General features: G+C 52.8%; 2 protein-coding genes across 2 annotated transcripts in view; one reads left to right on the top strand and one right to left on the bottom strand.

Annotated features, from left to right (window-relative positions):
- The window catches only part of CHD8 (chromodomain helicase DNA binding protein 8), a gene marked incomplete at its 3' end in the record, with an annotated part of 55,618 nt that extends 43,327 nt beyond the window's left edge, over positions 1 to 12,291 (bottom strand). Inside the window, exons 1-5 of the mRNA XM_080631904.1 lie at positions 12,175 to 12,291; positions 10,026 to 10,088; positions 3,580 to 4,220; positions 2,194 to 2,565; positions 696 to 1,096 (exon numbers count right to left, since the gene is read on the bottom strand). Coding sequence (XP_080488030.1) covers positions 696 to 1,096; positions 2,194 to 2,565; positions 3,580 to 4,176 — 1,370 coding nt within the window. The 5' untranslated portion in view covers positions 4,177 to 4,220; positions 10,026 to 10,088; positions 12,175 to 12,291. The remainder of the gene's footprint in view (positions 1 to 695; positions 1,097 to 2,193; positions 2,566 to 3,579; positions 4,221 to 10,025; positions 10,089 to 12,174) is intronic.
- Positions 9,991 to 26,499, top strand: TOX4 (TOX high mobility group box family member 4). Its single transcript, XM_080631829.1, has 10 exons — positions 9,991 to 10,101; positions 12,352 to 12,465; positions 13,046 to 13,114; positions 14,735 to 14,983; positions 16,493 to 16,789; positions 17,908 to 18,174; positions 20,405 to 20,476; positions 21,191 to 21,760; positions 23,877 to 24,028; positions 26,361 to 26,499. The coding sequence occupies exons 2-10, from the start codon at positions 12,460 to 12,462 to the stop codon at positions 26,425 to 26,427; spliced, it is 1,749 nt and encodes a 582-aa protein (XP_080487955.1). The 5' UTR covers positions 9,991 to 10,101; positions 12,352 to 12,459; the 3' UTR covers positions 26,428 to 26,499.
- Positions 26,500 to 27,513: the final 1,014 nt, after the last annotated feature.

The following is a 27,513-nucleotide window of genomic DNA, read 5'->3' as shown; positions in this document are numbered from 1 at the left end:
CTCAACGGGACTCAATGGGGTCAATGGGCACACAATGGGCTCAATGGGACTCAATGGGCTCAATGGGACTCAATGGGGTCAATAGGCACACAACAGAGCTCAATGGGACTCAATGGGGTCAACGGGCACACAATGGGCTCAATGGGATTCAATGGGCTCAATGGGCACACAATGGAGCTCACTGGGGTCAATGGGCACACAATGGGCTCAATGGGCACACAATGGGACTCAATGGGCACACAATGGAGCTCAATGGGGTCAATGGGCACACAATGGGCTCAACGGGACTCAATGGGGTCAATGGGCACACAATGGGCTCAATGGGACTCAATGGGCTCAACGGGACTCAATGGGGTCAATGGGCACACAATGGGCTCAATGGGACTCAATGGGCTCAACGGGACTCAATGGGGTCAATGGGCACACAATAGAGCTCAATGGGACTCAATGGGCTCAACGGGACTCAATGGGCTCAATGGGACTCAATGGGCTCAACGGGACTCAATGGGGTCAATGGGCACACAATGGAGCTCAATGGGGTCAATGGGCACACAATGGAGCTCAATGGGGTCAATGGGCACACACTGGGCTCAATGGGCACACACTGGGCTCAACGGGCACCCAACAGAACTCAACGTCCTCAGTAGACCTCTACACCCTCAACCCCCCCCCCCCCCCCCCAGCTCCTTCCTCACCTGGGTTTGCTCCTCCCTTTACTCCTAGCCCCGCTTTGCCCCTTGCCCTTCCTGCTCCTGTCCTCCTTGGCGCCGCGGTCGCCCCGGCGGCGCCGCTTGCGCTCGGCGCCGTCGTCGTCGGGCCGCACGTGGGGCAGCTCGTCCTCGTTGAGCACGCGCGGGATGTTCTGCTCGCCGCGGGCCCGCGCCCGGGCGATGGCCTCGGCCACGATGCGGTTGGCTTTCTCCTGCTTCTTCTGGTGCTCCAGCTTGCGGCTCTCCTCGCTGGCGCCGCGCGGGGCCGCCGGCGGTGCCGGCGTTGGCGCCGCGCCGCCGACGGAGGCCGCGTGGCAAGAGAGGTCCGGGGTGCTCAGCACCTTCACCACGGAGAGGCCGGAGGAGGCGCCCGGGGAGGTGGTGGTCTGGAAGGGAAAGGGAGGTGATGGGGGAGGTAATGGGGTTGCGGTGGAGGCAACGGGGTCGTGGTTGAGTCAATGGGGTCAGGGTTGAGTCAATGGGGTGATGGGGGAGGCAATGGGGTTGTGGTTGAGTCAATGGGGTCGGGGTTGAGTCAATGGGGTGATGGGGGAGGCAATGGGGTTGTGGTTGAGTCAATGGGGTCGTGGTTGAGTCAATGGGGTCGTGGTGGAGGCAACGGGGTCGGGGTTGAGTCAAAGGGGTCGGGGTTGAGTCAATGGGGTGATGGGGGAGGCAATGGGGTCGTGGTTGAGTCAATGGGGTCGGGGTTGAGTCAATGGGGTTGTGGTTGAGTCAATGGGGTCGGGGTTGAGTCAATGGGGTCGGGGTTGAGTCAATGGGGTCGGGGTTGAGTCAATGGGGTCGGGGTTGAGTCAATGGGGTTGTGGTTGAGTCAATGGGGTCGGGGTTGAGTCAATGGGGTCGGGGTTGAGTCAATGAGGTCGGGGTAGTGTCAATGGGGTCGGGGTTGAGTCAATGGGGTCGGGGTTGAGTCAATGGGGTTGTGGTTGAGTCAATGGGGTCGGGGTTGAGTCAATGGGGTCGGGGTTGAGTCAATGGGGTCGGGGTTGAGTCAATGAGGTCGTGGTTGTGTCAATGGGGTCGGGGTTGAGTCAATGGGGTCATGGTGGAGGCAATGGGGTCAAGATTGGACCCAATGGAACCAACACAAGGTCCAAACCCAACCCCAACCCCAAGATTAGACCCAAACCCCCCAAGATTAGACCCAACAGAACCAACACAAGCCCTAAAACCAACCCCAACCCCAACGTTAGACCCAAACCCATCAAGATTAGACCCAAACCCAACAACATTAGACCCAATGGAACCAATACAAGCCCTAAAACCAACCCCAACCCCAAGATTAGACCCAAACCCACCAAGATTAGACCCAAAACCACCCAGATTAGACCCAATGGAACCAACACAAGCCCTAAAACCAACCCCAACCCCAACGTTAGACCCAAACCCACCCCGAACAGCCCCAAATCGCCCCCAAAACAGCGTCGTGTCCCCCCCCTTCCCACCCCACCTCCCTCACCTGCGGCTGCAGCACCACCTTGAGCGGCACCGTCACCCTCTGCCCGGCGCCGGCCGCCACCACCTGCGGCACCGAGGACACGGTGACGGGCGCCCCTTGGCCCGCCTGCAGCACCTGGATCTTCTGGGGCCCCCCGCCTTGGTGGGCGCCGGGGGGCTGCTGGACCTGCAGCTGGATGGTGACCACCTTGGTGGTGGTGGTGGTGCTGGCGGTGGCGGCGGTGGTGGCCTTGGCGTGGCCGAGGGCGCTCACTTGGTTGCCCTGCAGGACCAGCTTGCCCGGTAAGGTGCCCAGCACCACGTGGCGGTGGCCGGATGGCACCGCCGAGCCCGGCGGCTGTTGGAGGACCAAGGTGATGCGTTTGGAGTCGGCCTGCGGGGGGGGGGGGGAAGGGGGGGGCCCCGTAAGTCATCAATGGGGACCCCAAAACCCATCAATGGGGACCCCATAACCCATCAATGGGGACCCCATAACTCATCAATGAGGACCCCGTAACGCATCAATGGGCACCCCGTAACCCATTAATGGAGACCCCGTAACTCATCAATGGGGACCCCAAAACCCACCAATGGGGACCTCACAACCTATCAATGGATACCCCATAACTCATCAATGAGAACCCCGTAACTCATCAATGGGGACCCCATAACTCATCAATGGGCACCCCACAACCCATCAATGGGGACCCCAAAACCCATCAATGGGCACCCCATAAATCATCAATGGAGACCCCCAAACCCATCAATAGGCCCCCCATTACTCATCAATGGGCCCCCCATAACCCATCAATGGGCACCCCATAACTCATCAATGGGCACCCCATAACTCATCAATGAGGACCCCATAACTCATCAATGGGCACCCCACAACCCATCAATGGGCACCCCATAACTCATCAATGACGACCCCATAACTCATCAATGGGGACCCCACAACCCATCAATGGGCCCCCCATTACTCATCAATGGGCACCCCATAACCCATCAATGGGCACCCCATAACCCATCAATGGGCACCCCATTACTCATCAATGGGGACCCCATAACCCATCAATGGGCACCCCATTACTCATCAATGGCCACCCCACAACCCATCAATGAGCCCCCCATAACCCATCAATGGGCACCCCAAAACCCATCAATGGGGACCCCATAACCCATCAATGGGCCCCCCATTACTCACCAATGGGCACCCCACAACCCATCAATGAGGACCCCAAAACCCATCAATGAGGACCCCAAAACCCATCAATGGGCCCCCCATTACTCATCAATGGGCCCCCCATAACCCACCAATGGCCACCCCACAACCCGTCAACGGGGCCGCCCCCCCACAGACCCCATTAACCCCCCCCATTCACCCACCCCCCATTCTAGTCCCCCTCACCTGATTGGCCGCCGCCGCCGCCGTGGCTCCTCCCCCTTTCCCGCCGCTCGCCCCCGCCTTCACGGGCTGCAGCACCAATTGCTTGACGGGCCGGGCGGCCTGGACCAATCGGTGCACGGCGGCAGGGGGCGTGGCCACCGAGGCCCCGCCCCCCGCTCCCACGATGGAGACCCCGGGCCTCAATGGGGCGGCCCCGGCCAGGACCTTGGCCAAGGTCACCTTGGCCCCGCCATTGGTGGAGGACGGGGCGGGGCCGGTGACGTCGGGGGCGGGGCTTGTGACGTCAGCGCCCACGTGGGGCTTCAGGAGGAGGAGCTTAGGGGCACTGGGGCAAGATGGCGGCGCCGTCATGGCCGCCCCCGTGGCGCCCATGAAGGGGTTGAGCTGGCCAATCAGCTCCTGCTGCGGGGGGTCGGGGGGCGGGGCCAAGGGGTCCTCGGCGGGCGGGCCAATGGGAGGAGGGGGCGTGGCCAGGGCGTCGTCAGCCATTGGCTGGGCCGGAGGGGGCGGCGGGGCGGGGCCGAAGGCGTCGTCGGCCAATGGGTCGAGGGCGAAGAGGTTGGGGTCGTCGAAGAGGTCCATGATGGGGTCGGCCATGTTGGGGGCGGCGGCCAATCAGAGCGCAGGGGCGGGGCTTGAGGCTGCGGAGAGAGGGGATTGGTTAGAGGGGGGCGCGGGGGAGCCAATGGGGGGCAAGCGCGGGGGGGGGCAGCAAGGGGGCAATGGGAGGATGAGGGGGGCCAGTAAGGGGGCAATGGGGGCCCAGTTATGGGGCAATGGGGGGCAATGGGGTCACTGAGACCCCAGTTAGGGGCAATGAGAGCCCAGTTATGGGGCAATGGGGGGCAACGGGGGTCAATGGGGTGACTGAAACCCCAGTTAGGAGCAATGGGGGCCCAGTTATGGGGCAATGGGGGCACTGAGACCCCAGTTATGGGGCAATGGGAGCCCAGTTATGGGGCAATGGGGGCCCAGTTATGGGGCAATGGGGTCACTGAGACCCCAGTTATGGGGCAATGGGGGCCCAGTTATGGGGAAATGGGGGGCAATGGGGGCCCAGTTACGGGGCAATGGGAGCACAAGTTATGGGGCAATGGGGAGCACTGGGAGCCCAGTTATGGGGCAATGGGAGCCCAGTTATGGGGCACTGGGGGCCATCGGGATGCCCCTTAGGGGAGATATTGGGGCTCCCACTAAGAGGTGAATGGGGGGCACTGGGACCCCATTAACAGAGGGGAATGGGGCTCCCAGGAACAGGCAAGGGGGGGTAATGGGGGCCTCATTGAGGGGGCACTGGGGTTACTGGGACCCCATTAATGGGGCACTGGGGTTAATGGGACCCCATTAACGGGGCACTGGGGTTACTGGGACCCCCATTATGGGGTTAATGGGACCCCATTAATGGGGCACTGGGGTTAATGGGACCTCATTAGGACTTAATGGGACCCCATTAACGGGGTACTGGGGTTAATGGACCCCCATTAATGGGGTATTGGCGTTAATGGGACCCCATTAATGGGGCACTGGGGTTAATGGGACTCTAATGGGGCACTAGGGTTAATGGACCCCCATTAGGACTTAATAGGACCCCATTAATGGGGTACTGGGGTTAATGGGACCCCATTAATTGGGCACTGGGATTAATGTCCCCCCATTAGAAGTTAATGGAACCCCATTAATGGGGCACTGGGGTTAATGGGACTCTAATGGGGCACTAGGGTTAATGGACCCCCATTAGGACTTAATGGGACCCCATTAATGGGGTACTGGGGTTAATGGGACCCCATTAATTGGGCACTGGGATTAATGTCCCCCCATTAGAAGTTAATGGAACCCCACTAATGGGGCACTGGGGTTAATGGGACCCCATTTGGAGTCAATGGAACCACATTAATGAAAACTGGGGTTAATGGGCCCCCATTAGGACTTAATGGGACCCCCATTAATGGGGCACTGGGGTTAATGGGACCCCATTAGGAGTTAATGGGCCCCCATTAAAAGTTAATGGGACCCCATTAATGGGGTACTGGAGTTAATGGGCCTCCATTAGGACTTAATGGGACCCCATTAATGGGGCACTGGGGTTAATGGGACCCCATTAGGAGTCAATGGAACCCCATTATGGGGTACTGGGGTTAATGGGACCCCAATAGGACTTAATGGGACACCGTTAATGGGGTATTGGGGTTAATGGGCCCCCATTAGGAGTTAATGGGACCCCATTAATGGGGTATTGGAATTAATGGGACCCCATTAATGGGGTATCGGGGTTAATGGGCCCCCATTAAGAGTTAATGGGACCCCATTAATGGGGTAGTGGCATTAATGGGACCCCATTAGGAGTTAATGGGACCCCATTAATGGGGTATTGGGGTTACTGGGCCCCCCTTAGGAATTCATGGGACCCCATTAATGGGGTACTGCGGTTATTGGGACCCCCATTAATGGGGCACTGGGGTTAATGGGCCCCCATTAGGAGTTAATGGGACCCCATTAATGGGGTATTGAGGTTAATAGCCCCCCCATTAGTACTCAATGGAACCCCATTAATGGGGTACTGGGGTTAATGCCCCCCATTAGGAGTTAATGGGACCCCATTAATGGGGTATTGGGGTTAATGGAACCCCATTAATGGGGTACTGGGGTTAATGCCCTCCATTAGGAGTTAATGGGACCCCATTAATGGGGTATTGGGGTTAATGGAACCCCATTAATGGGGCACTGGGGTTAATGCCCCCCATTAGGAGTTAATGGGACCCCATTAATGGGGTATTGAAGTTAATAGCTCCCCCCATTAGTACTCAATGGCACCCCATTAACAGCTCCCTGACCCTACTGGTTCCCCATTAACCCCCTACTCTCATTAACGGGGTTCCCATTACCGGGGTACCGATACCCCCAGTGTGCCCCCCCCCCGGATCGTACCACCCTCACCTCATGGGGGGGGGGGCGGCCTACCTCACCCCCCCCCATTTCCCGTTCCCCCCCCCCCATAACCCCCCCTTAATCCCTTACCTGCGGCGGGGGGGGGGGGTCCCCGATGCCCACGGGGGGGTGGGGGAGGGGCGGGGGGGGTATTTCCGTGTCCGTTTTCCTCCCCCCCCCCCCCTATTTCCTCTTTGCTTCCTCCTCCTCTATGGCGCGGCCTCACCCCCGGCGCGCTGCAAACAAGGCGCGAAGCAAACCCCCCCCCCCCGCTTCCCGCCCGTGATGGACGCGCCTAAGCCCCGCCTCCCGCCTCTCATTGGCGGAGCCCGCCGCCCGTCAAGCGCTGATTGGCTGAGCGCCCGCGGGAACCCGGAAGTCCCACCTTGGCGGGGGGGTGTGAAGCGGCGCAGGCAGCGCCGCGGGCAGCCCGGCCGCCATCTTGGCGAAGGGTCCTTCCCCCCCCCCCCGCCTCCCTCAGGCCGCCATTGCCGCTTTAAAAGCGGCGGATCGCGGGTGAAACGCCCCGAAATCGCGTTGTTTCGCCCCAAAATCGCCTTCTTTCGCCCCGAAATCGCCTTGTTCCGCCCCGAAATGCACCCGCAAGCGGTTGCGGGGGGGGGAAGGCGTGGAATAAGCGACACCCCCCCCCCCCATCGGTCTAAAGCTGAGGTAAATGGGGCTAAAAAGCACGAAATAGGCGCAAAAGGCAGCGTTTCCCTATGGAATGGGGTGGATTTCTGTGAGATAAGGGGTAAAAGGGGCGGTTTGAGGGGATTTGAGGCAAAGAGGCCCAAGGAGCAGCCCGAATGGCTTAAAAACAGACTAAAATGCCCGCAAAACCGGACTAAAATGCCCCAAAACCCGCTTCTGGGGTGAAAAAACCCCATTAAAGTTCACAATTCATCGCTTTCCGTGGCAGAATCCGCCCGAAAGAGCAGTTTCAAAGCCCATAATGGGGTTTAAAGGCCCCAAATAGCTCTAAATGGCACCAAAATCCCCCCGAAAACGGACTTTTTTCACCAAAATCCCCTCAAAAAGGGGTTTTGAAGGGAGAAAGTGAGGGGAAATCCCAGAATTCACCATTTTTGAGGGAATTCGGGTGGAAATCGAGGCCGAAATCCCTCGGAACGGCGCGTTTCAACCCAAAAAGTGGCTCCAAACTGCACCCAAATCCCTCGAAATGGTGGTTTTTGTTAGCAGAAAGCCCAAAAATGCCATCTTTTACCCATTTTCGTGCCAATTCGGGTCAAAATTGAGGCCAAAAGCCCGTTTGAAAGGAAGAAACGGCCTCAAAACCCCCCAAAATGTCTATTTTTGGGGAATGAAAGGTGGAAAATCCCAAATTCAGCCCCAAAAACGAAAGATTTGGTCAAAATTCTCCCCCAGATCCCTAAAAATTCCGGTTTTAAGCACAAAAATAGCTCAAAACAGCCCCAACCACCCGAAAATTCGCTTTTTGGGTCAAAAAAGGGCAAAAAACCTCACAAATAGCACCCAAAACCCCAAATTCGGATGAAAATTTGGGTCCAAAGCATTTAAAATGATGAAATCAAGAAAAACGGGCTCAGAAACGCCCAAAATTCACCTTTTTTTGAGTGAATGGATGGGGAAATCAGTGAATTTGAATGAATTTGGAGGAAATTTGGGGCAGAATTGGGTTAAAATCGGGTGGAAATGAAGCAGAATTCACCAAAACTCGGCAAATTCGCCTCCAAATTCACGACATTCCCTCAAATCTCACCAAATTCCCTTCAAAATGCAGCAAATCTACATGAAAATGCAGCAGATTATCTCAAAACACCACAAATTTCACTTGAAATTCAGCAAAATCCCTTCAAATTCACTGGATTTCACTAGAAATTTGTCAAAACCACTGAAAACTCAGCAAATTATCTCAAAACACCACAAATTTCACTTGAAATTCAGCAAATTCCCTTCAAATTCACTGGATTTCACTAGAAATTTGTCAAACCCACTGAAAATTCAGCAAATATCTCAAAACACCACAAATTTCACTTGAAATTCAGCAAAATCCCTTCAAATTCACTGGATTTCACTAGAAATTGGTAAAAATGAGTGAAAATTCAGCAAATTATCGCAAAACACCACAAATTTCACTTGAAATTCAGCAAAATCCCTTCAAATTCACTGGATTTCACTAGAAATTTGTCAAAACCACTGAAAACTCAGCAAATTATCTCAAAACACCACAAATTTCACTTGAAATTCAGCAAATTCCCTTCAAATTCACTGGATTTCACTAGAAATTTGTCAAACCCACTGAAAATTCAGCAAATATCTCAAAACACCACAAATTTCACTTGAAATTCAGCAAAATCCCTTCAAATTCACTGGATTTCACTAGAAATTGGTAAAAATGAGTGAAAATTCAGCAAATTATCGCAAAACACCACAAATTTCACTTGAAATTCAGCAAATTCCCTTCAAATTCACTGGATTTCACTAGAAATTGGTAAAAATGAGTGAAAATTCAGCAAATTATCGCAAAACAACACAAATTTCACTTGAAATTCAGCAAAATCCCTTCAAATTCACTGGATTTCACTAGAAATTGGTAAAAATGAGTGAAAATTCAGCAAATTATCGCAAAACAACACAAATTTCACTTGAAATTCAGCAAAATCCCTTCAAATTCACTGGATTTCACTAGAAATTGGTAAAAATGAGTGAAAATTCAGCAAATTATCTCAAAACACCAGAAATTTCCAGCAAATTCCTTTCAAATTCACTGGATTTCACTAGAAATCTGTCAAAACCGCTGAAAACTCAGCAAATTATCTTGAAACACCTAAAATTTCACTTGAAATTCCGCAAATTCCCTTCAAATTCACTGAATTCGACCAAAAATTCCTCAAATCCACTTGACATTTTCCAGATTCACTGAAAATTTAGCAAATTCACCATAAAACCCCATCAATTTCACCAAAATCTCATCAAATTCACTAACAATTCAGTAAATTCACTCTGAAAGTCATCAATTTTGTTACGAAATTCCCCAAATCCACCAAAAATCCATTAAAATCCCCCCAAATTTCTTTCTTTCCCTAAAATCCCACATTTTTCTCTGAAAACATTGGAATAAGCCCTTTTCTTGGCCTTTCTGACAGCAAAAACCCCTTTTCCTCCCCAAACCAGCATCAAAATTGGGCTGAAAAGCCCGTTTTAACCATTTTGCTCCCTCCTAAACTATCCCTTTTTGTTCAAGCACCACCAAGCCCCCCCCAGATTTCCCTTTAAGCCCCGAATTCGAGGGGTTTCCAACCAAATTGCAGCCTTTTGGTAACAGGGAAAGGAGGCCGAGGCACTTTTTGCCCCCAAAGACCCATTTTTGGGGTGAAAATGGGTTGCAAAGGGAGAAAACCCCCTGAAATTTGGGGTGAAAACGGGACGTTTTGGGGGGGGGTCTTGAGCAACCATGGCCACGGCCACCCATTGGCCACCCATTGGCCAATAGCAACGCTGCTCTTTCGGAGGTGTGTCCTTGGCCCCGCCCTCACCTCTGCCTCCCGATGACGTCACAGGAGCCGGGACGAGCCGTCAGCCAATCGGAGCTCTCGTTCCTATGGAGGTGAGGTAGGATGTCATAGAGGGGGCGGAGCCAACTCCAGCCCTTCTATCCCCCCCATTGACCCCTATAGACCCCCTATAGACTCCTATATACCCCCCAGTGACCCCTATATACCCTTTATAGACCCCTATATACCCCCCATTGACCCCTATATACCCCCATAGACCCCTATATACCCCGATAGACCCCTATAAGTCCCCTATATCCCCCCCATTGACCCCCATATCCCCCCCATTGACCCCTATATACCCCCCATTGACCCCTATAAGTCCCCTATATCCCCCCCATTGACCCCTATATCCCCCCCATTGACCCCTATAAGTCCCCTATATCCCCCCCATTGACCCCCATATCCCCCCCATTGACCCCTATATACCCCCCATTGACCCCTATATACCCCCCATAGACCCTATAAGTCCCCTATATCCACCCCATTGACCCCCATATCCCCCCCATTGACCCCTATATACCCCCATTGACCCCTATATACCCCTATAAGACAGCTATATAGCCTTGTAAGTTCCCTATATACCCCCCATTGACCCCTATACGCCCTTTAAAGACCCTTATATACCTCTTATAGATCTCTATATACCTCCCATAGAGCCGTATAAGTCCCATATATCCCGCTATAGGTCCCAATAGCCCCCTATATGCCCCCCTACTCCTCTTGTAGGCCATTATATCTCCTCTATAGGCCCCCATATGGCCCCTATAGGCCCCCATATCCCCTCTACACACCCCGATATCGCCTGTAAGTGCCCTATAGCAACGTATACCCCCCTTCCATTGCCCTATTTTCACCATATAGATCCTATATGCCTCTTAAGCACCCCATAGGTGCCCTATAGACCCCTATATCCGCCCATAGTCCCCCTATATACCCCACATAGAGCCCCCAAATCCCCCCTATATCCCTCTGCAAGTCCCTATGGCCCCCCTGTAGCTCCCTATTCCCCCCAATACATCCCCTATAAGCCCCTATATGCCCCTAAACCCCCCATAGATTCCTTATAAGCCGCTATGTCTCCCCTATAGGCCCCTTTATTGCCCCATTGGTCCCCTATATCAAGCCATATCCCCCCTATAGCCCCATGTAACTTTTCCATAGTGCCCCATATCCCTCCTATAGCCGCATGCAACCTCTGTATAACTGCCCTATAGGCTCCTATAGTGCCCCATATCCACCCTATAGCACCATATACCCCCCCTAGGCCCCTATAGTGCCCCATATCCCCCCTCTAGCCCCATAAAGCCTCCATATAACTCCCCTGTAGGCCTCCATACAGCCCCATATCCCCTTTATAGCCCCATATACCCCGCCATAGTACCCCATATCCCTCATATAGCCCCATATACTGCACCTATAGGCCCCTATAGTATCTATCTCCCCCATATAGCCCCATATACTCTACCTGTAGGCGGCTATAGTGCTCCATATCCCCCCTATAGCCCCATATACCCCCCATATAGGCCACTATAGTGCCCCATATGCCCTCTATAGCCCCATATACCCCCACATAGGCACCTGTAGTACCCCATATCCCTCGTATAGCCCCATATACTCCACCTATAGGACCCTATAGTGCTCTATATTGCTCCTATAGCCCTATATACCCCCCATATAGACCCCTATAGTGCCACATATCCCCTCTATAGCCCCATATACCTTCCATATAGACCCCTATAGTGCCCCATATCCCCCCCATAGCCCCGTATACCCCCCATATAGACCCCTATAGTGCCCCATATCCTCTCTATAGCCCCATATCCCCCCCATGTAGACCCCTATAATGCCTCATATCCCCCCTATAGCCCCATATATCCTCCATATAGACCCCTATATTGCCCCATATCCCCCCTATAGCCCCATATACCCCCCATATAGACCCCTATAGTGCCCCATATGCCCCCTATAGCCCCATATACCCCCCATATAGACCCCTACAGTGCCCCATATCCCCCCTATAGCCCCATATCCCCCCATATCCCCCCCCCCACAGTCCCCTATAGACCCCCCCCCATAGGCCCCTATAGATCCCCCCCCCCCCTTATCCCGTCGCCGCCGATGACGTTACCGGCCGACGTCCCGCGCGCGCCATGACGCGGGGGCCGCTCTGCCCCTCTCGGCGGGCGCCGCCTCTACTCCTCCCGCCGGCTTCCGGTCCGGCCGCTCCCTACTTCCGCTTCCGCCCTTACTTCCGGCTCCGCCCGCCCCGGGGCGGCGCTCTAGCTCGGTCCTCCAATCCCGTTAGCGTACGGGCGTTGGCGCCGTCTCTATGGCCCCACGGGACCGGAAGGGAAGGAGGGCGACTTCCGGCGCGGAGCGCTGAGGGGAAGGCGGGCAGGGCGGCGGCGGAGCGATGGAGGTGAAGGGGAACGGGGGCTATGGGGCGGGAATGGGGGCTATGGGGCGGGAATGGGGGCTATGGGGCGGGAATGGGGGCTATGGGGCGGGAATGGGCGCTGTGGGGCGCTTAGGGCGTGATGGGGGGCACCTGTGGGGGGCTATGGGGCCTTTAGGGGCACATAGGGGTGGATATGGGTCTCTTAGGGGCACATAAGGGGGGCTGTGGGGCCTTTAGGGGCACATAGGGATGGATATGGGTCACTTAGGGGTACATGAGAGGGGCTAAGGGGCCTCTAGGGGCACATAGGGGTGGATATGGGTCTTTTAGGGGCACATAAGGGGGGTTATGGGGTCTTTAGGGGCACATGGGGGGCTATGGGGTGTTGGGGTGCCCCTATGGGGTGCTGGGGAGCTCCTGTGGGGGGGCTGTGGGGTGTTGGGGTTCCCCTATGGGGTGCTGGGGTGCCGCTATAGAGTGTTGGGGTGCTCCTATGGGGGGGCGCCTCTATGGGGTTCCCCTATGGGGGGGCCTATTGGGTGCCACTATGGGGGGGGCTATGGGGTGCCGCTATGGGGTGCCCATGCTGGGCTCCCCCCAGTTCCCCGGGGGCAGTGACAATTACCTGGCCATCACCGGGACGGCGCACCCCTTCCTCACCGGAGCCGAGGTACGGACTTGGGGGGCAGGCCCCATAGACCGCCCCATAGAGTCCAAGAGACCCCATAGAGTGCTGGTATCCCATAGAGCCCCATAGACATCCATAGAGCTCATAGATCCCATTGCCCCATAGACCCCTATTGCCCCATTAACCCCATAGACTTTCATTGCCCCATAGAGCTCATAGACTCCTATTGTCCCCTTAATCTCATAGACCCCATTGCCCCATAGACCCCTATTGCCTCCTTAACCCCATAGACCCCATTGCCCCATAGAGCTTATAGACCCCTATTGCCCCCTTAACCCCATAGACCCCATTGCCCCATAGAGCTCATAGACCCCTATTGCCCCCTTAACCCCATAGACCCCATTACCCCATAGACTCTCATTGCCCCATAGACCCCATTACCCCCATAGACCCTCATTGCCCCATAGACTCCCATTACACGCATAGACTCTCATTCAACCCCATTGCCCCATGGACTCCCATTACTCCCATAGACCCCCATTGCCCCCATTACCCCATAGACCTCTATTACCCCCATTGCCCCCATTACCCCATAGACCAACATTACCCCCATTACCCCTTAGATTCTCCTTGCCCCATCACCCCACAGACCCTCGTAGACCCCCATTACCCCATTGCCCCCATAGAACCCCATTACCCCATCGCCCCCATTACCCCAATTGACCCATCATCCCCATTACCCCCATTGCCCCATAGCCTCCATTCCCCCATCACCCCCATTCCCCCATTGACCCATTATCCCCATTACCCCATAGACCCCCATTACCCCATAGACCCCCATTACCCCCATAGACCCCCATTACCCCATCGCCCCCATTACCCCCATTGACCCATTATCCCCATTACCCCCATATCCCCCATTGCCCCATAGCCTCCATTACCCCATTGCCCCCATTACCCCCATTGACCCATTATCCCCATTACCCCCATATCCCCCATTGCCCCATAGCCTCCATTACCCCATTGCCCCCATTACCCCCATTGACCCATTATCCCCATTACCCCCATATCCCCCATTGCCCCATAGCCTCCATTGCCCCATAGCCTCCATTGCCCCCATTACCCTATCACCCCCATTCCCCCATCGCCCCCATTCCCCCATCGCCCCCATTCCCCCATCACCCCCATCGCCCCCATTGCCCCATCGCCCCCATTCCCCCATAGACCCCCATTACCCCCATCGCCCCCATTCCCCCATCGCCCCCATTCCCCCATCACCCCCATTCCCCCATCGCCCCCATTCCCCCATAGACCCCCATTACCCCCATCGCCCCCATTCCCCCATCGCCCCCATCGCCCCCATTCCCCCATAGACCCCCATTACCCCCATCGCCCCCATTCCCCCATCGCCCCCATTCCCCCATCACCCCCATTCCCCCATCGCCCCCATTCCCCCATCACGCCCATTCCCCCATCGCCCCCATAGCCCCCCATCGCCCCCATTCCCCCATCACCCCCATCGCCCCCATTCCCCCATCGCCCCCATTCCCCCATCGCCCCCATTCCCCCATCGCCCCCATTCCCCCATCGACCCCCATTTCCCCCATATGCCCCCATTCCCCCCTACCCCCCCACTGAGCCCCATGGCCCCCCCCCCCCCAGACGTTCCACACGCCGAGCCTGGGGGACGAGGAGTTCGAGATCCCCCCCATCTCGCTGGACGCCGACCCCTCGCTGGCCGTGGCCGACGTCGTGGGGCACTTCGAGGACCTGGGCGAGCCGGGGGGGGCCCCGGACCCCAACTTCCCCCCCGCGCCCCACTACGGGGTGCAGGGCCTGGAGATGCCCGTGGGCATCGGCCATGGGCTCATGGAGCAGGGAGCGGGGCTGCTGGCGGGGGGGCTCGCCATGGTAAGGGGGGGGGGGATATAAGGGGGGGATATGGGGGGAAATAGGGGATATGGGGGGGGAAATAGGGGGGAATGGGGATATGGGGGGGGAAATGGGGATATGGGGGGGAATAGGGGGTAATGGGGAAATAGGGGATATGGGGGTGGAAATAGGGGGGAATGGGGATATGGGGGGGAAATGGGGGGAAATGGGGATATGGGGGGGAATAGGGGGGAAATGGGAAATAGGGGATATGGGGGTGGAAATAGGGGGGAATGGGGATATGGGGGGGAAATGGGGGGAAATGGGGATATGGGGGGGAATAGGGGGGAAATGGGAAATAGGGGATATGGGGGTGGAAATAGGGGGGAATGGGGATATGGGGGGAAATGGGGGGAAATAGGGGATATGGGGGGGTTATAAAGGGGGGAATGGGGATATGGGGGGGAATGTTGGGGGAAATGGGGATATGGGGGAAATAGGGGAAATGGGGGGGAAATGGGGATATGGGGGGGGAATGGGGATATAGGGGGATATAAGAGGGGAAAATGAGGGGGAATGGGGGGAAATGGGGATATGGGGGGGAATGGGGGGAAATAGGGGATATGGGGGTGGAAATAGGGGGGAAATAGGGGATATGGGGCTGGAAATAGGGGGGAAATGGGTGGGAAATGGGGATATGGGGGGGAAATGGGGGGATATAAGAGGGGGGAATGGGTAGGAAATGGGGGGAAATGGGGATATGGGGGGGAATGGGTAGGAAATGGGGGGGAATGGGGATATGGGGGGGAATGGGGATATGGGAGGGATATGAAGGAGGGCATTGGGGATATGGGGGGGAATGGGTGGGAAGTGGGGTGAAATGGGGGGAAATAGGGAATATGGGGGTGGAAATAGGGGGGAAATGGGTGGGAAATGGGGATATGGGGGGGGAATGGGGATATGGGGGGATATAAAGGGGGAAATTATTGTTGTGGGAAAACGTGGGTTTGGGGTAGAAAAAGGCATTTTTGGTGTCACAAAGACAATATTGGGGCCAAAAAAGGCGGGTTTGGTGCCCCAAGAGCATTATTGCTGTAGAAAAAGGCATTTTTGGTGTCACAAAGGCGTTATTGTTGTGCAAAAAGGCGTTTTTGGGGTAGAAAAAGGCATTTTTGTGTCACAAATGCGTTACGGATGGGGAAAAAGGCGTTTTTGGGGTGGAAAAAGGCGTTTTTGGGGTGGAAAAAGGCATTTTTGGTGTCACAAATGCGTTACGGATGGGGAAAAAGGCGTTTTTGGGGTGGAAAAAGGCATTTTTGGTGTCACAAAGGCATTATTGATGGGGAAAAAGGCGTTTTTGGGGTGGAAAAAGGCATTTTGGGCATCAGAAAGGCGTTTTTGGTGCGAAAAAGGTCGTTTCCGGCGCCGCGAAGGCGTTTCCGGGGTGGAAAAAAGCGTTTTTGGGGGGGCAGAGCCTGTTTTTTGGGGTGAAACCGGGTGGTTTTGGCTCTCACACCCCCCCCCCCCCCCCCCGTCCCCCTCGCGCAGGACCTGGAGCACACGATGAGCACCCAGTACAGCGCCGCCCCCCCCGTCACCATCGACGTCCCCATGGCGGCCCTGAGCCCGGGGGGGCTGCTGGCCCCGGGGCAGCTGACCACCATCGACCAATCGGAGCTCAGCTCTCAGCTGGGGCTCAGCCTGGGAGCCAATGGCACGGCGGGATCGAGCGCGGCCCCGGGGGGCACCCCCCCGCCGGCGGCGCCGTCGCCCGAGGAGCGCCTCTCGCCCCCCCCGTCGCCCGCTGGCTCCGTGCAGGAGGAGGAGGCCGAGGAGTTCCGGAGGGTGAGGAGCCCCAAAACCGCCCCAAAATGGACCTTTTTTGGGGGTGAAATGCACCGAAACGATGGGTTTGGGGCCAAAACCGGTGGGTTTGGTGCTGGAAATGATGTGGCGGTGGGCAAAACGGTGGGGTTGGTGCCCAGAATCGTGGATTCCGTCGATTTTCCCCAGTTTTCCCCGTTTTCCGTCGATTTTCCCCAATTTCTTTTGATTTTCCTCAATTTTCTGCTATTTCCTTTTATTTTTCTCCATTTCCTTTGATTTTCTTCATTTTCCCTGGTTTCCTTTGATTTTCCCTTATTTTCCCCAGTTTACTTCACTTTTTCTCCATTTCCTTCAGTTTTCCCTGATTTCCCTCAATTTTTCTCAATTTTCCCCAATTTTCCCCAATTTTCCCCAATTTCCTTTGATTTTCCCTTATTTTCCCCAATTTACTTCACTTTTCCTCAATTTCCTTCAATTTTCCCTGATTTCCCTCAGTTTTTCTCAATTTTCCCCAATTTTCCCCAATTTCCTTTGATTTTCCCTGATTTTCCCTTATTTACTTCACTTTTCCTTAATTTCCTTCAATTTCCCCCGATTTCCTTCAGTTTTTCTCAATTTTCCCCAATTTCCTTTGATTTCCCGGAATTTTCCCCAATTTCCTTTGATTTCCCTGAATTTTCCCCAATTTCCTTTGATTTTCCCTGATTTCCCCCAATTAACTTCACTTTTCCTTAATTTCCTTCAATTTCCCCCGATTTCCTTCAGTTTTTCTCAATTTTCCCCAATTTCCTTTGATTTCCCTGAATTTCCCCTGATTTCCTTTGATTTTCGTTAGTTTTCCCCGATATCCTTCTGGTTTTTCCCAATTCCCTTTGATTTTCCTCCATTTCCCCCCATTTTCTTCCATTTCCCCCCATTTTCCCGAATGTCATCAATTTTCCCCAAATTTCCTCTGATTTTACCGTATTTCCTTCGATTTTCCCCGATTTGCTCCCGATTTTCCCCGATTTCCTTCCATTTCCCTCAATTTCCTTCCGTTTTCTCCTTCTTTTTGCAATTCCCATCAAATTTCCCCCAATTCCCCCCCATTTCCCCCCCCCTTCACCCCCCTCTCTTCTCTCTTCTCCCCCCCCCAGGCCGCCCCAGCCCCATCCCCTCCGGCCCCGCCGGCGCCCCCGACCCCGGCCCCCCCGGGGGCAGATGCCCCGCGCCGGGGGAAGCCCCCCAAGAAGCCCAAGAAGAAGAAGGACCCGAACGAGCCGCAGAAGCCGGTGTCCGCCTACGCCCTCTTCTTCCGCGACACCCAGGCCGCCATCAAGGGCCAGAACCCCAACGCCACCTTCGGCGAGGTCTCCAAGATCGTGGCCTCCATGTGGGACAGCCTGGGCGAGGAGCAGAAGCAGGTCAGCTCCGGGGGGGGGTGTGTGTGTGTGTGTGTGTGTGTGTGTGAAACTGGAGGGAATTCCGTGGAAATCGGGGAGTTTGGGTGGAATTCCGTGGAAATCGGCGGATTTCAGGGGGATTTTGGTGGAAATTTGGTGAAATTCGGTGGAATTTCGTGGAAAATAGGGAGTTTCGGTGGGATTGCGTGAAGATTTGTGGATTTCGGGGAGATTTTGGTGAGATTTGATGGGATTTTATGGGAATCAGGGCATTTTGGTGGGATTTCTTGAAAACTTGCGGATTTCAGGGAGATTTCGATGAAATCTGATGGAATTTTATGGGAATCAGGATTTTGGTGGAATTCTCTGAAAAAATGCGGGTTTCAGGGAGATTTTGGCGAAATTTGATGGGATTTTATGGGAATCAGGGAGTTTCGGTGGGGTTTCTTGAAAACGTGTGGATTTCAGGGAGATTTCGGTGAAATTTTGGAAAAGTTTGATGGGATTTCATGGAAATTGGTGTGTTTTGGGGGAATTCCATGAAAATTCGTGGAGTTGAGGGGGGTTTTGGTGAATTATTGGTGAAATCTCATGGGAATTAGTGAGTCCTCGTGAAATTCCATGGAAATTTGTGCATTTCAGAGAGATTTTGGCGGATTTATGGTGAAATGTCATGGAAATCAGCAAATATGGGTGAAATTCCGTGAAAATTTGTGATGTTTAGGGACACTTTGGTGAAAATAGATGGAATTCAATGCAAATTAAGGAATTCTGGTGACATTTCATGAAAATTCGTGGATTTCAGGGAGATTTTGGTGAATTTTTGGTGAAATCCCATGGAAATCAGGGAATTTTGTGGAATTCCATGAAAATCTGTGAATTTCAGTGAGATTTTGGTGGAATTTGAGGGAAATTGGATGGAATTCCTGGAAATCAGGGAGGTTTGTTAGAATTCCGTGAAAATCAGTGTATTTTGGGGGAATTTTGGTGGAATAGGGGTGAAACTTGATGAATACCAGGGAATTCTGGTGAGATTTTGTTGGCGTTTCGTGAAAATCGGTAAATTTTGCTGAAATTTTAGGAGTTCTGAGTTAGGGATTTTGGCTAAGGTTGATGAAAATGGGGTAGTTTTGATGATTTTTTGTTAAAACTTCCAGAAAGTCGGTGGGTTTTGGTGAAATCCCAGGAAAATCTGAATGTCAGGGAAATGTCGGTGGAATTTTCTTGAAATTTGATGGAATTCGAGTTTTGGTGAAATGTGGATGGAATTTAATGAGCATTAGTGGGTTTTGGAGAAATACAGTGAGAGTTCTGGAATTCCGGGGAAACCGGTTAAATTCTCACCAAATTTGACGTAAGTGGGGCAATTTTGGTGACATTTTGGTGAAATTTAATGCAAATCAGCAAATCTAGGGGGATTTTGGTGAAAAACTCGGTGAAATTTGACCAAATTTCATGAAAAGCAGTGAATTGCGGTGAATTTGAGTAAAATTCTGTGTTCCAGGGAAATTTTGGTAACATTTTGGGGGAGCTTGATGAAAAGCAGCGATTTTTCGGAAGAGTATTTTGTGAAATCTGATGAAATCCATAGAATTTTGTTGGAATTCGGTGAAATTCATTGAAATTCTGTCCATTTGGGTGAAATTTTGCTGAAAGCTGATGAAAATGAGTGAATTCTGGTGAAATTCCAGCGAAACCAGTGCATTTTTAGGAGAGCTTTGGTGAAATCCTGAGAAACGTGCAGGATTTTGTTGCATTTTGGTTAATTTTGCTTGATTTTGGTGAAATGCAGGATGATTTGATAGGTTTTGGTGGATTTTGGTGCCGTTTTGGTGAAATTTGGGGAGATTTGATGAATTTGGGTGGAATTCGGTACAATTTGGGCGAGATTTGGGTAGATGAGCTGAATTTGTGTGGAATTTGGTGGAATTTGGTAAAGTTTTGGTGGAATTTGGGAAGATTTGATGAATTTGGGTGGAATTTGGTACAATTTTGGTGGAATTTGGGGAGGTGGGCTGAATTTGAGTGGAATTGGGTACAATTTCGGTGAACTTTGGGGAGATCTGATGAATTTGGGTGGAATTCGGTGCAATTTCGGTGGAATTTGGGGAAATTTGGCTGGAATTTGGCTGGAATTCGGCACAATTTTGGTGGAATTTGGGCAGATTTGATGAATTTGGTGACATTTCGCTGGAACACTGGAAAATTGCGGCTGATCCCCCCCAAATCCCCCCCATTTCCCCCTTTCCAGGTGTACAAGAGGAAGACGGAAGCAGCCAAGAAGGAATACCTGAAGGCACTGGCCGCTTACCGCGCCATCTTGGTGCGTCCCATGGGGATGGGCTTTGGGCTGAATTCAGCAGGATTTGGGGGCTGTGTTGCTATAATGGATGTTTCCCAAGCACGGGTACATTTTGGGGTGAATTCATCGTGATTTGGGGTTTATATTGCTGGAATTGATAGTTTCCTAACCCCAATGGGTTTTGGGGTGAATTCGTCACAATTTGGGGACCATATTGATGTAACGAACGCTTCCCCAACACGGATGTGTTTTGGGGTGAATTCATCACAATTTGGGTGCTGTATCGTTGTAATCGGTAGTTTTATAACATGACGAGGTTTTGGGGTGAATTCATCACAATTTGGGACCCATATCGTTATAATTAGTAGTTTTTTAACATGAACAGGTTTTGGGGTGAATTCATCAGATTTTGGGACCCATATTGTTACAATTGGTATTTTTTTAACATAAGCATGTTTTGGGGTGAATTCATCACGTTTTGGGGACCGATATCGTTATCATAAGTAGTTTTTCAACGTAAGCACGTTTTGGGGTGAATTCATCACGATTTGGGGCCCATATCGTTATAATTAGTAGTTTTTCAACATGAACAGGTTTTGGGGTGAATTCATCCCAATTTGGGCCCCGTATCGTTATAAATAGCACTTTTTTAACACGACCACGTTTTGGGTCCAATCCCCCCCCCGCTTTGGGGCCGTTCCCGTGCCGTAACCGCCGGTTTCCCTCTCATTCCAGACCTCCTCGGACCCCCCCGACGCCGACACCAGCCCCACTCCCCCCCCCCCTCCTCCTCCTCCTCCTCCTCCCTCCTCCTCCTCTTCCTCCCCCCCCGCTCCCCCCCCTCCTTCCTCCTCCTCCTCCTCCTCCCCGGACCCCCCCGCCATCACCCAGATCCTCATCCCCAAGCAGCTCCTGGCGCCCTCCTTGGTCGCGGTGATCCCGGTGCCGCCGCGGACGCCGGCGCCGCGCCTGCAGCCGCCGCCGTTGCAGCAGATGCCGCCGCCGGTGCCCGCGCCGCCCAGCCAGGGGGGGGCGCTGTTGCAGGCGCCGCCGCCGCTCCAAGCCATGCAGCAGCCGGCGGGCGCCGGCGGTGCCGGTACCGGCGGGACCCCCCCGCCGCGGTTACGGCTGACGCTGCCCCCCCCCCAGCCCGCGGTGCCGCCGGCACCGCCGCTGCACATCAAGATCCTGCCCCCCCTGCGCGTGGTGGGGGCGGCGGCGCCCGGCAAGGACGGAGGCGCCGGGGACGAGGCGGCGGCGGAGGAGGAGGTGGTGGAGATGGTGGGGGGGGAGTTCGGGAACGAGGTGAGAATGGGGGGGGGGGTTTGGGGGAATTTTGGGAAATTTGGGGGAATTTGGGGGAATTTTGGGAAATTTGGGGGAAATTTTGGGGAATTTGGGGGAAATTTTGGGAAATTTTGGGAAATTTGGGGGAATTTTGGGGAATTTGGGGGAAATTTTGGGGAATTTGGGGGAAATTTTGGGAAATTTGGGGGAATTTGGGGAATTTGGGGGAATTTTGGGAAATTTGGGGGAAATTTTGGGAAATTTGGGGGAATTTTGGAGAATTTTGGGGGAAATTTGGGGGAGAATTTGGGGGAAATTTGGGAGAATTTGGGGGGGAATTTTGGATTTCAGAGGAGTTTTTGAGAATTTGGGGATTTTGGAGGAAATTCTGGATTTTCAGGAGATTTTCCGGAATTTGGAGGAATTCTGAGGAAACTTCTGAGAATTTTGGAGAAATTTTGGGGGAATTCTGGATTTGGGGGGAATTTTTGAGAATTCGGGGATTTGGGGGGAAATTCTGGATTTTGGGAGGGTTTTCTAGATTTTGGGGAAATTTGGAGAAAATTTGGTGGAAGTTCCGGATTTGGGGGGAATCTGGGAGAATTTTGGAGGAATTTTAAGGGAATTTGGGGGAGGTTTGGGGGAATTCTGGGTTTTGGGAGATTTGGGAATTTTGAAGAATTTGGGTGAATTTTGGAGAAATTTTAAGGGAATTTGAGGGAATTTTGAGAGAATTTGGGGAGATATTAGGAGAATTTTGAGTGAATTTGGGAAATTTTAGTGGCATTTGAATGTCAGGGAATTTGACTGAATTTTGGAGAATTTTATGGGAATTTCGAAGGATTTTAGCGGAATTTGGGGGAATTTTGGCAGAATTTGGATTTTTGGGAATTTTTTGCAGATTTTGGGGAAATTCTGGGGAATTTGGGGGCATTTTAGTGGAATTCGAATTTTGGGGAATTTTAGGGGAATTTTGGGGGAGTTTAGGAGTATTTGAATAGCAGGGAATTTTAGAAATATTTGAAATCAGCAGAATTTTGGGGCATTTTAGAGGAATTTCAGGTGAATTTGAATTTTTGGGGAATTGTAGGGGAATTTTAAGGGAATTTTGGGTATTTTAGGGGAATTTGACAAATTGGGATTTTTTGGTGTGTTTTCTGGAACTTTTAAGGGAAGTTTTAGGAATTTTCAGGAAAAATTCAAGGAATTTGGGGGGAATTTGGTTGAATTTGGGGGAATTTGAATTGGGGGAATTTTAGGGGAATTTGGGGGGAATTTTGGGCAGGTTTAGGAGACTCTGAGGAGGTTTAGGGGGATTCTGGTGTACTTTATGGAATTTTACGTGGATTTTAAGGAATTTTGGGGGATTTTAGTGAATGTGGGGGAATTTCTTTGGAATTTTAACTGAGTTTGAGGAATTTTAGGGGGTTTTGGAGAGTTTTAAGGAGTTTTAGAGGGATTTTTGGGAACTATAAGAGGGTTTGGGGGATTTCAAGGGGGTTTTAATGGATTCCAATGGGGTTCAATGGGGTTCAATGGGATTCAATGGTGTTCAGTGGGATCCAATGGAATTCAATGGGATTCCAATGGGGCTCAATGGGATCCAATGGGTTTCAACGGAATTCCAATGGGACCCAATGGGTTTCAATGGGATTCCAATGGGAATCAATGGGGCTCAATGGGATCCAATGGGTTTCAATGGGATTCTGATGGGGTTCAATGGGATCCAATGTGGTTCAATGGGATTCCAATGGGAATCAATGGGGCTCAATGGGATCCAATGGGTTTCAATGGGATTCTGATGGGGTTCAATGGGATCCAATGTGGTTCAATGGGATTCCAATGGGAATCAATGGGGCTCAATGGGATCCATTGGGTTTCTTTGGGATTCAATGGGATTCCGATGGGGTTCAATGGGACTCAATGGGATTCCGATGGGGTTCAGTGGGACTCAATGGGGTTCAATGGGATCCAATGGGGTTTAATGGAATCCAATGGGGTTCAGTGGGATTCAGTGGGATCCAATGGGGTTCAGTGGGACTCAATGGGATCCAATGGGTTTCAATGGGACTCAGTGGGTTTCAGTGGGTCCCAATGGTGCCGGATGCTGTTCCCCCCCCGCCCCCCCCCGCAGGCTGAGTCCCCCCCAGGCCTCGCCGTGGAGCTGGTACCCGAGGACCCCCCCCCCGCGCGCTGCATCCGGGCGGGATGCGGGAACGCGCCCGTGGCCAGCGGGGACTGGGATGAGGAATACTGCAGCAGTGAGTGCGTCGTCAGGCACTGCCGGTGGGTACCGGAACACCCCAAAAACACTCCAAAAACACCCCAAAAACACCCAAAAACGGGCCCGAAACACCCAAAAATGGCCCAAAACCACCCAGAAACACCCAAAAACGGCCCAAAACCACCCAGAAACACCCAAAACCGGCCCAAACCCACCCAAAAAAGGCCCCAAAACACCCAGAAATGGCCCAGAAACGCTGCAGCAGTGAGTGCGTCGTCAGGCACTGCCGGTGGGTACCGGAACACCCCAAAAACACCCAAAAACATCCCAAAAACACCCAAAAACGGGCCCGAAACACCCAAAAACGGGCCCGAAACACCCAAAAACGGGCCCGAAACACCCAAAACCGGCCCAAAACCACCCAGAAATGGCCCGAAACACCCAGAAATGGCCCGAAACACCCACAAACAGCCCTAAAACACTCAAAACCGGCCCAAAAATGGCCCCAAAAGCCTCTACCCAATGACCCTAACCCAAATCCCACCCTAAAACCCCCTTTTCTACCCCAAACCCCCCTTTATTTACCCCCAAAACCCCCTTTCTACCCCAAAACCCACTTTATTTACCCCCAAATCCCCCTTTTCACCCCCAAATCCCACCCTAAAACCCCCAAATCCCCCTTTTCTACCCCAAAAACCCCTTTATTTACCCCCAAATCCCCCTTTATTTACCCCCAAATCCCCCTTTTCTACCCCAAAAACCCTTTATTTCCCCCAAATCCCCCTTTTCACCCCCAAATCCCACTCTAAAACCCCCCAAACCCCCTTTTCTACCCCAAATCCCCCTTTTTCTACCCCAAAACCCCCTTTATTTACCCCCAAAACCCCCTTTTCTACCCCAAAAACCCCTTTTTCTACCCCAAAACCCCCTTTATTTACCCCCAAATCCCTTTTCTACCCCAAAAACCCCCTTTATTTACCCCCAAATCCCCCTTTTCTACCCCAAAAACCCCTTTATTTCCCCCAAATCCCCCTTTTCACCCCCAAATCCCACTCTAAAACCCCCCAAAACCCCGTTTTCTACCCCAAATCCCCCTTTTTCTACCCCAAAACCCCCTTTATTTACCCCCAAATCCCTTTTCTACCCCAAAACCCCCTTTATTTACCCCCAAACCCCCCTTTTTACCCCCAAATCCCACTCTAAAACCCCCCAAACCCCCTTTTCTACCCCAAATCCCCCTTTTTCTACCCCAAAACCCCCTTTATTTACCCCCAAATCCCCCTTTTCTACCCCAAAACCCCCTTTATTTACCCCCAAATCCCCCTTTTCTACCCCAAAACCCCCATTATTTACCCCTAAATCCCCCTTTTTCTACCCCAAAACCCCCTTTATTTACCCCCAAATCCCCCTTTTCTACCCCAAAACCCCCTTTATTTCCCCCAAATCCCCCTTTTTACCCCCAAATCCCACCCCAAATCCCCCTTTTCTACCCCAAAACCCCCTTTATTTACCCCCAAATCCCCCTTTTCACCCCCAAATCCCACTCTAAAACCCCCCAAATCCCCCTTTTCTACCCCAAATCCCCCTTTTCTACCCCAAAACCCCCTTTATTTACCCCCAAATCCCCCTTTTCACCCCCAAATCCCACTCTAAAACCCCCCAAAACCCCGTTTTCTACCCCAAATCCCACTCTAAAACCCCCCAAACCCCCTTTTCTACCCCAAATCCCCCTTTTCTACCCCAAAACCCCCTTTATTTACCCCCAAATCCCCCTTTTCTACCCCAAAACCCCCTTTATTTACCCCAAATCCCCCTTTTCTACCCCAAAACCCCCTTTATTTACCCCCAAATCCCCCTTTTCTACCCAAAACCCCCTTTATTTACCCCCAAATCCCCCTTTTCTACCCCAAAAACCCCTTTATTTCCCCCAAATCCCCCTTTTTACCCCCAAAACCCCCCAAATCACCCCTTTTCTACCCCAAAACCCCCATTATTTACCCCCAAATCCCCCTTTTCACCCCCCAAATCCCACTCTAAAACCCCCCAAAACCCCGTTTTCTACCCCAAATCCCCTTTTTCTACCCCAAAACCCCCTTTATTTACCCCCAAATCCCTTTTCTACCCCAAAACCCCCTTTATTTCCCCCAAACACCCCCTTTTTACCCCCAAATCCCACTCTAAAACCCCCCAAATCCCCCCTTTTCTACCCCAAATCCCCCTTTTCTACCCAAAACCCCCTTTATTTACCCCCAAATCCCCCTTTTCACCCCCAAATCCCACTCTAAAACCCCCCAAATCCCCTTTTTCTACCCCAAATCCCCGTTTTCTACCCCAAAACCCCCCTTTTCCCCCCCGTTTTTAACCAAACCCCCCTCTTTTTGCCCCCAAACGCAGGGACGTGTTCCTGGCCTGGCTCGCCGCCCGCAACGCCGGCCCCAACAGCGTCGTCTTCGTCAAGTGACCCCCCCCCGGCATCGAGGGGTGGGGACCCCGCTTGGTGCCCTGGTTCGTATTAAAGGGGTTCACGAGCCGGCGGGTGCGTGTGTGCTGGGGGCAACGGGGCCAAATGGGGGGGTTCGACCACAAAACGGGGGGGGTTCACCCCGAAAATGGGGGTTGGGGACCTGAAAATGGGGGTTTTCACACCCCAAAAATGGGGGTTGGGACCTGAAAATGGGGGTTTTCACCCCAAAAATGGGGGGTTTCACCCCAAAAAGGGGAGTTGGGGACCTAAAAATGGGGGGTTTCACCCCAAAAATGGGGGTTTTCACCCCAAAAAGGGGAGTTGGGGACCTAAGAATGGGGGTTTTCACCCCTAAAATGGGGGGTTTCACCCCAAAAAAGGGAGTTGCGGACCTAAAAATGGGGGGTTTCACCCCAAAAATGGGGGTTTTCACCCCAAAAATGGGGGTTGCGGACCTAAAAATGGGGGTTTTCACCCCAAAAATGGGGGTTTTGCCCCAAAAATGGAGGTTAGGAACCTGAAAATGGGGGGGTTCACCCCAAAAATGGAGGTTAGGGACCTGAAAATGGGGGGTTTCACCCCAAAAATGGGGGTTGGGGACCTAAGAATGGGGGTTTTCACCCCAAAAATGGGGGGTTTCACCCCAAAAAGGGGAGTTGGGGACCTAAAAATGGGGTTTTTCACCCCAAAAATGGGGGTTTCACCCCAAAAAGGGGAGTTGGGGACCTAAAAATGGGGGGTTTCACCCCAAAAATGGGGGTTTTGCCCCAAAAATGGAGGTTAGGGACCTGAAAATGGGGAGTTTCACCCCAAAAATGGGGGTTGGGGACCTAAAAATGGGGGATTTCACCCCAAAAATGGGGGGTTTCACCCCAAAAAGGGGAGTTGGGGACCTAAAAATGGGGGTTTTCACCCCAAAAATGGGGGTTTTGCCCCAAAAATGGGGGTTGCGGACCTAAAAATGGGGGTTTTCACCCCAAAAATGGGGGTTTTGCCCCAAAAATGGAGGTTAGGAACCTGAAAATGGGGGGGTTTTGCCCCAAAAATGGAGGTTAGGGACCTGAAAATGGGGGGTTTCACCCC

The sequence above is a fragment of the Psittacula echo genome (genome assembly GCF_963264785.1).
Source record: "Psittacula echo genome assembly, chromosome: 19".
Taxonomy (NCBI): Eukaryota; Metazoa; Chordata; class Aves; order Psittaciformes; family Psittacidae; genus Psittacula; species Psittacula echo.
This window is presented reverse-complemented; position numbering and strand designations above follow the sequence as displayed.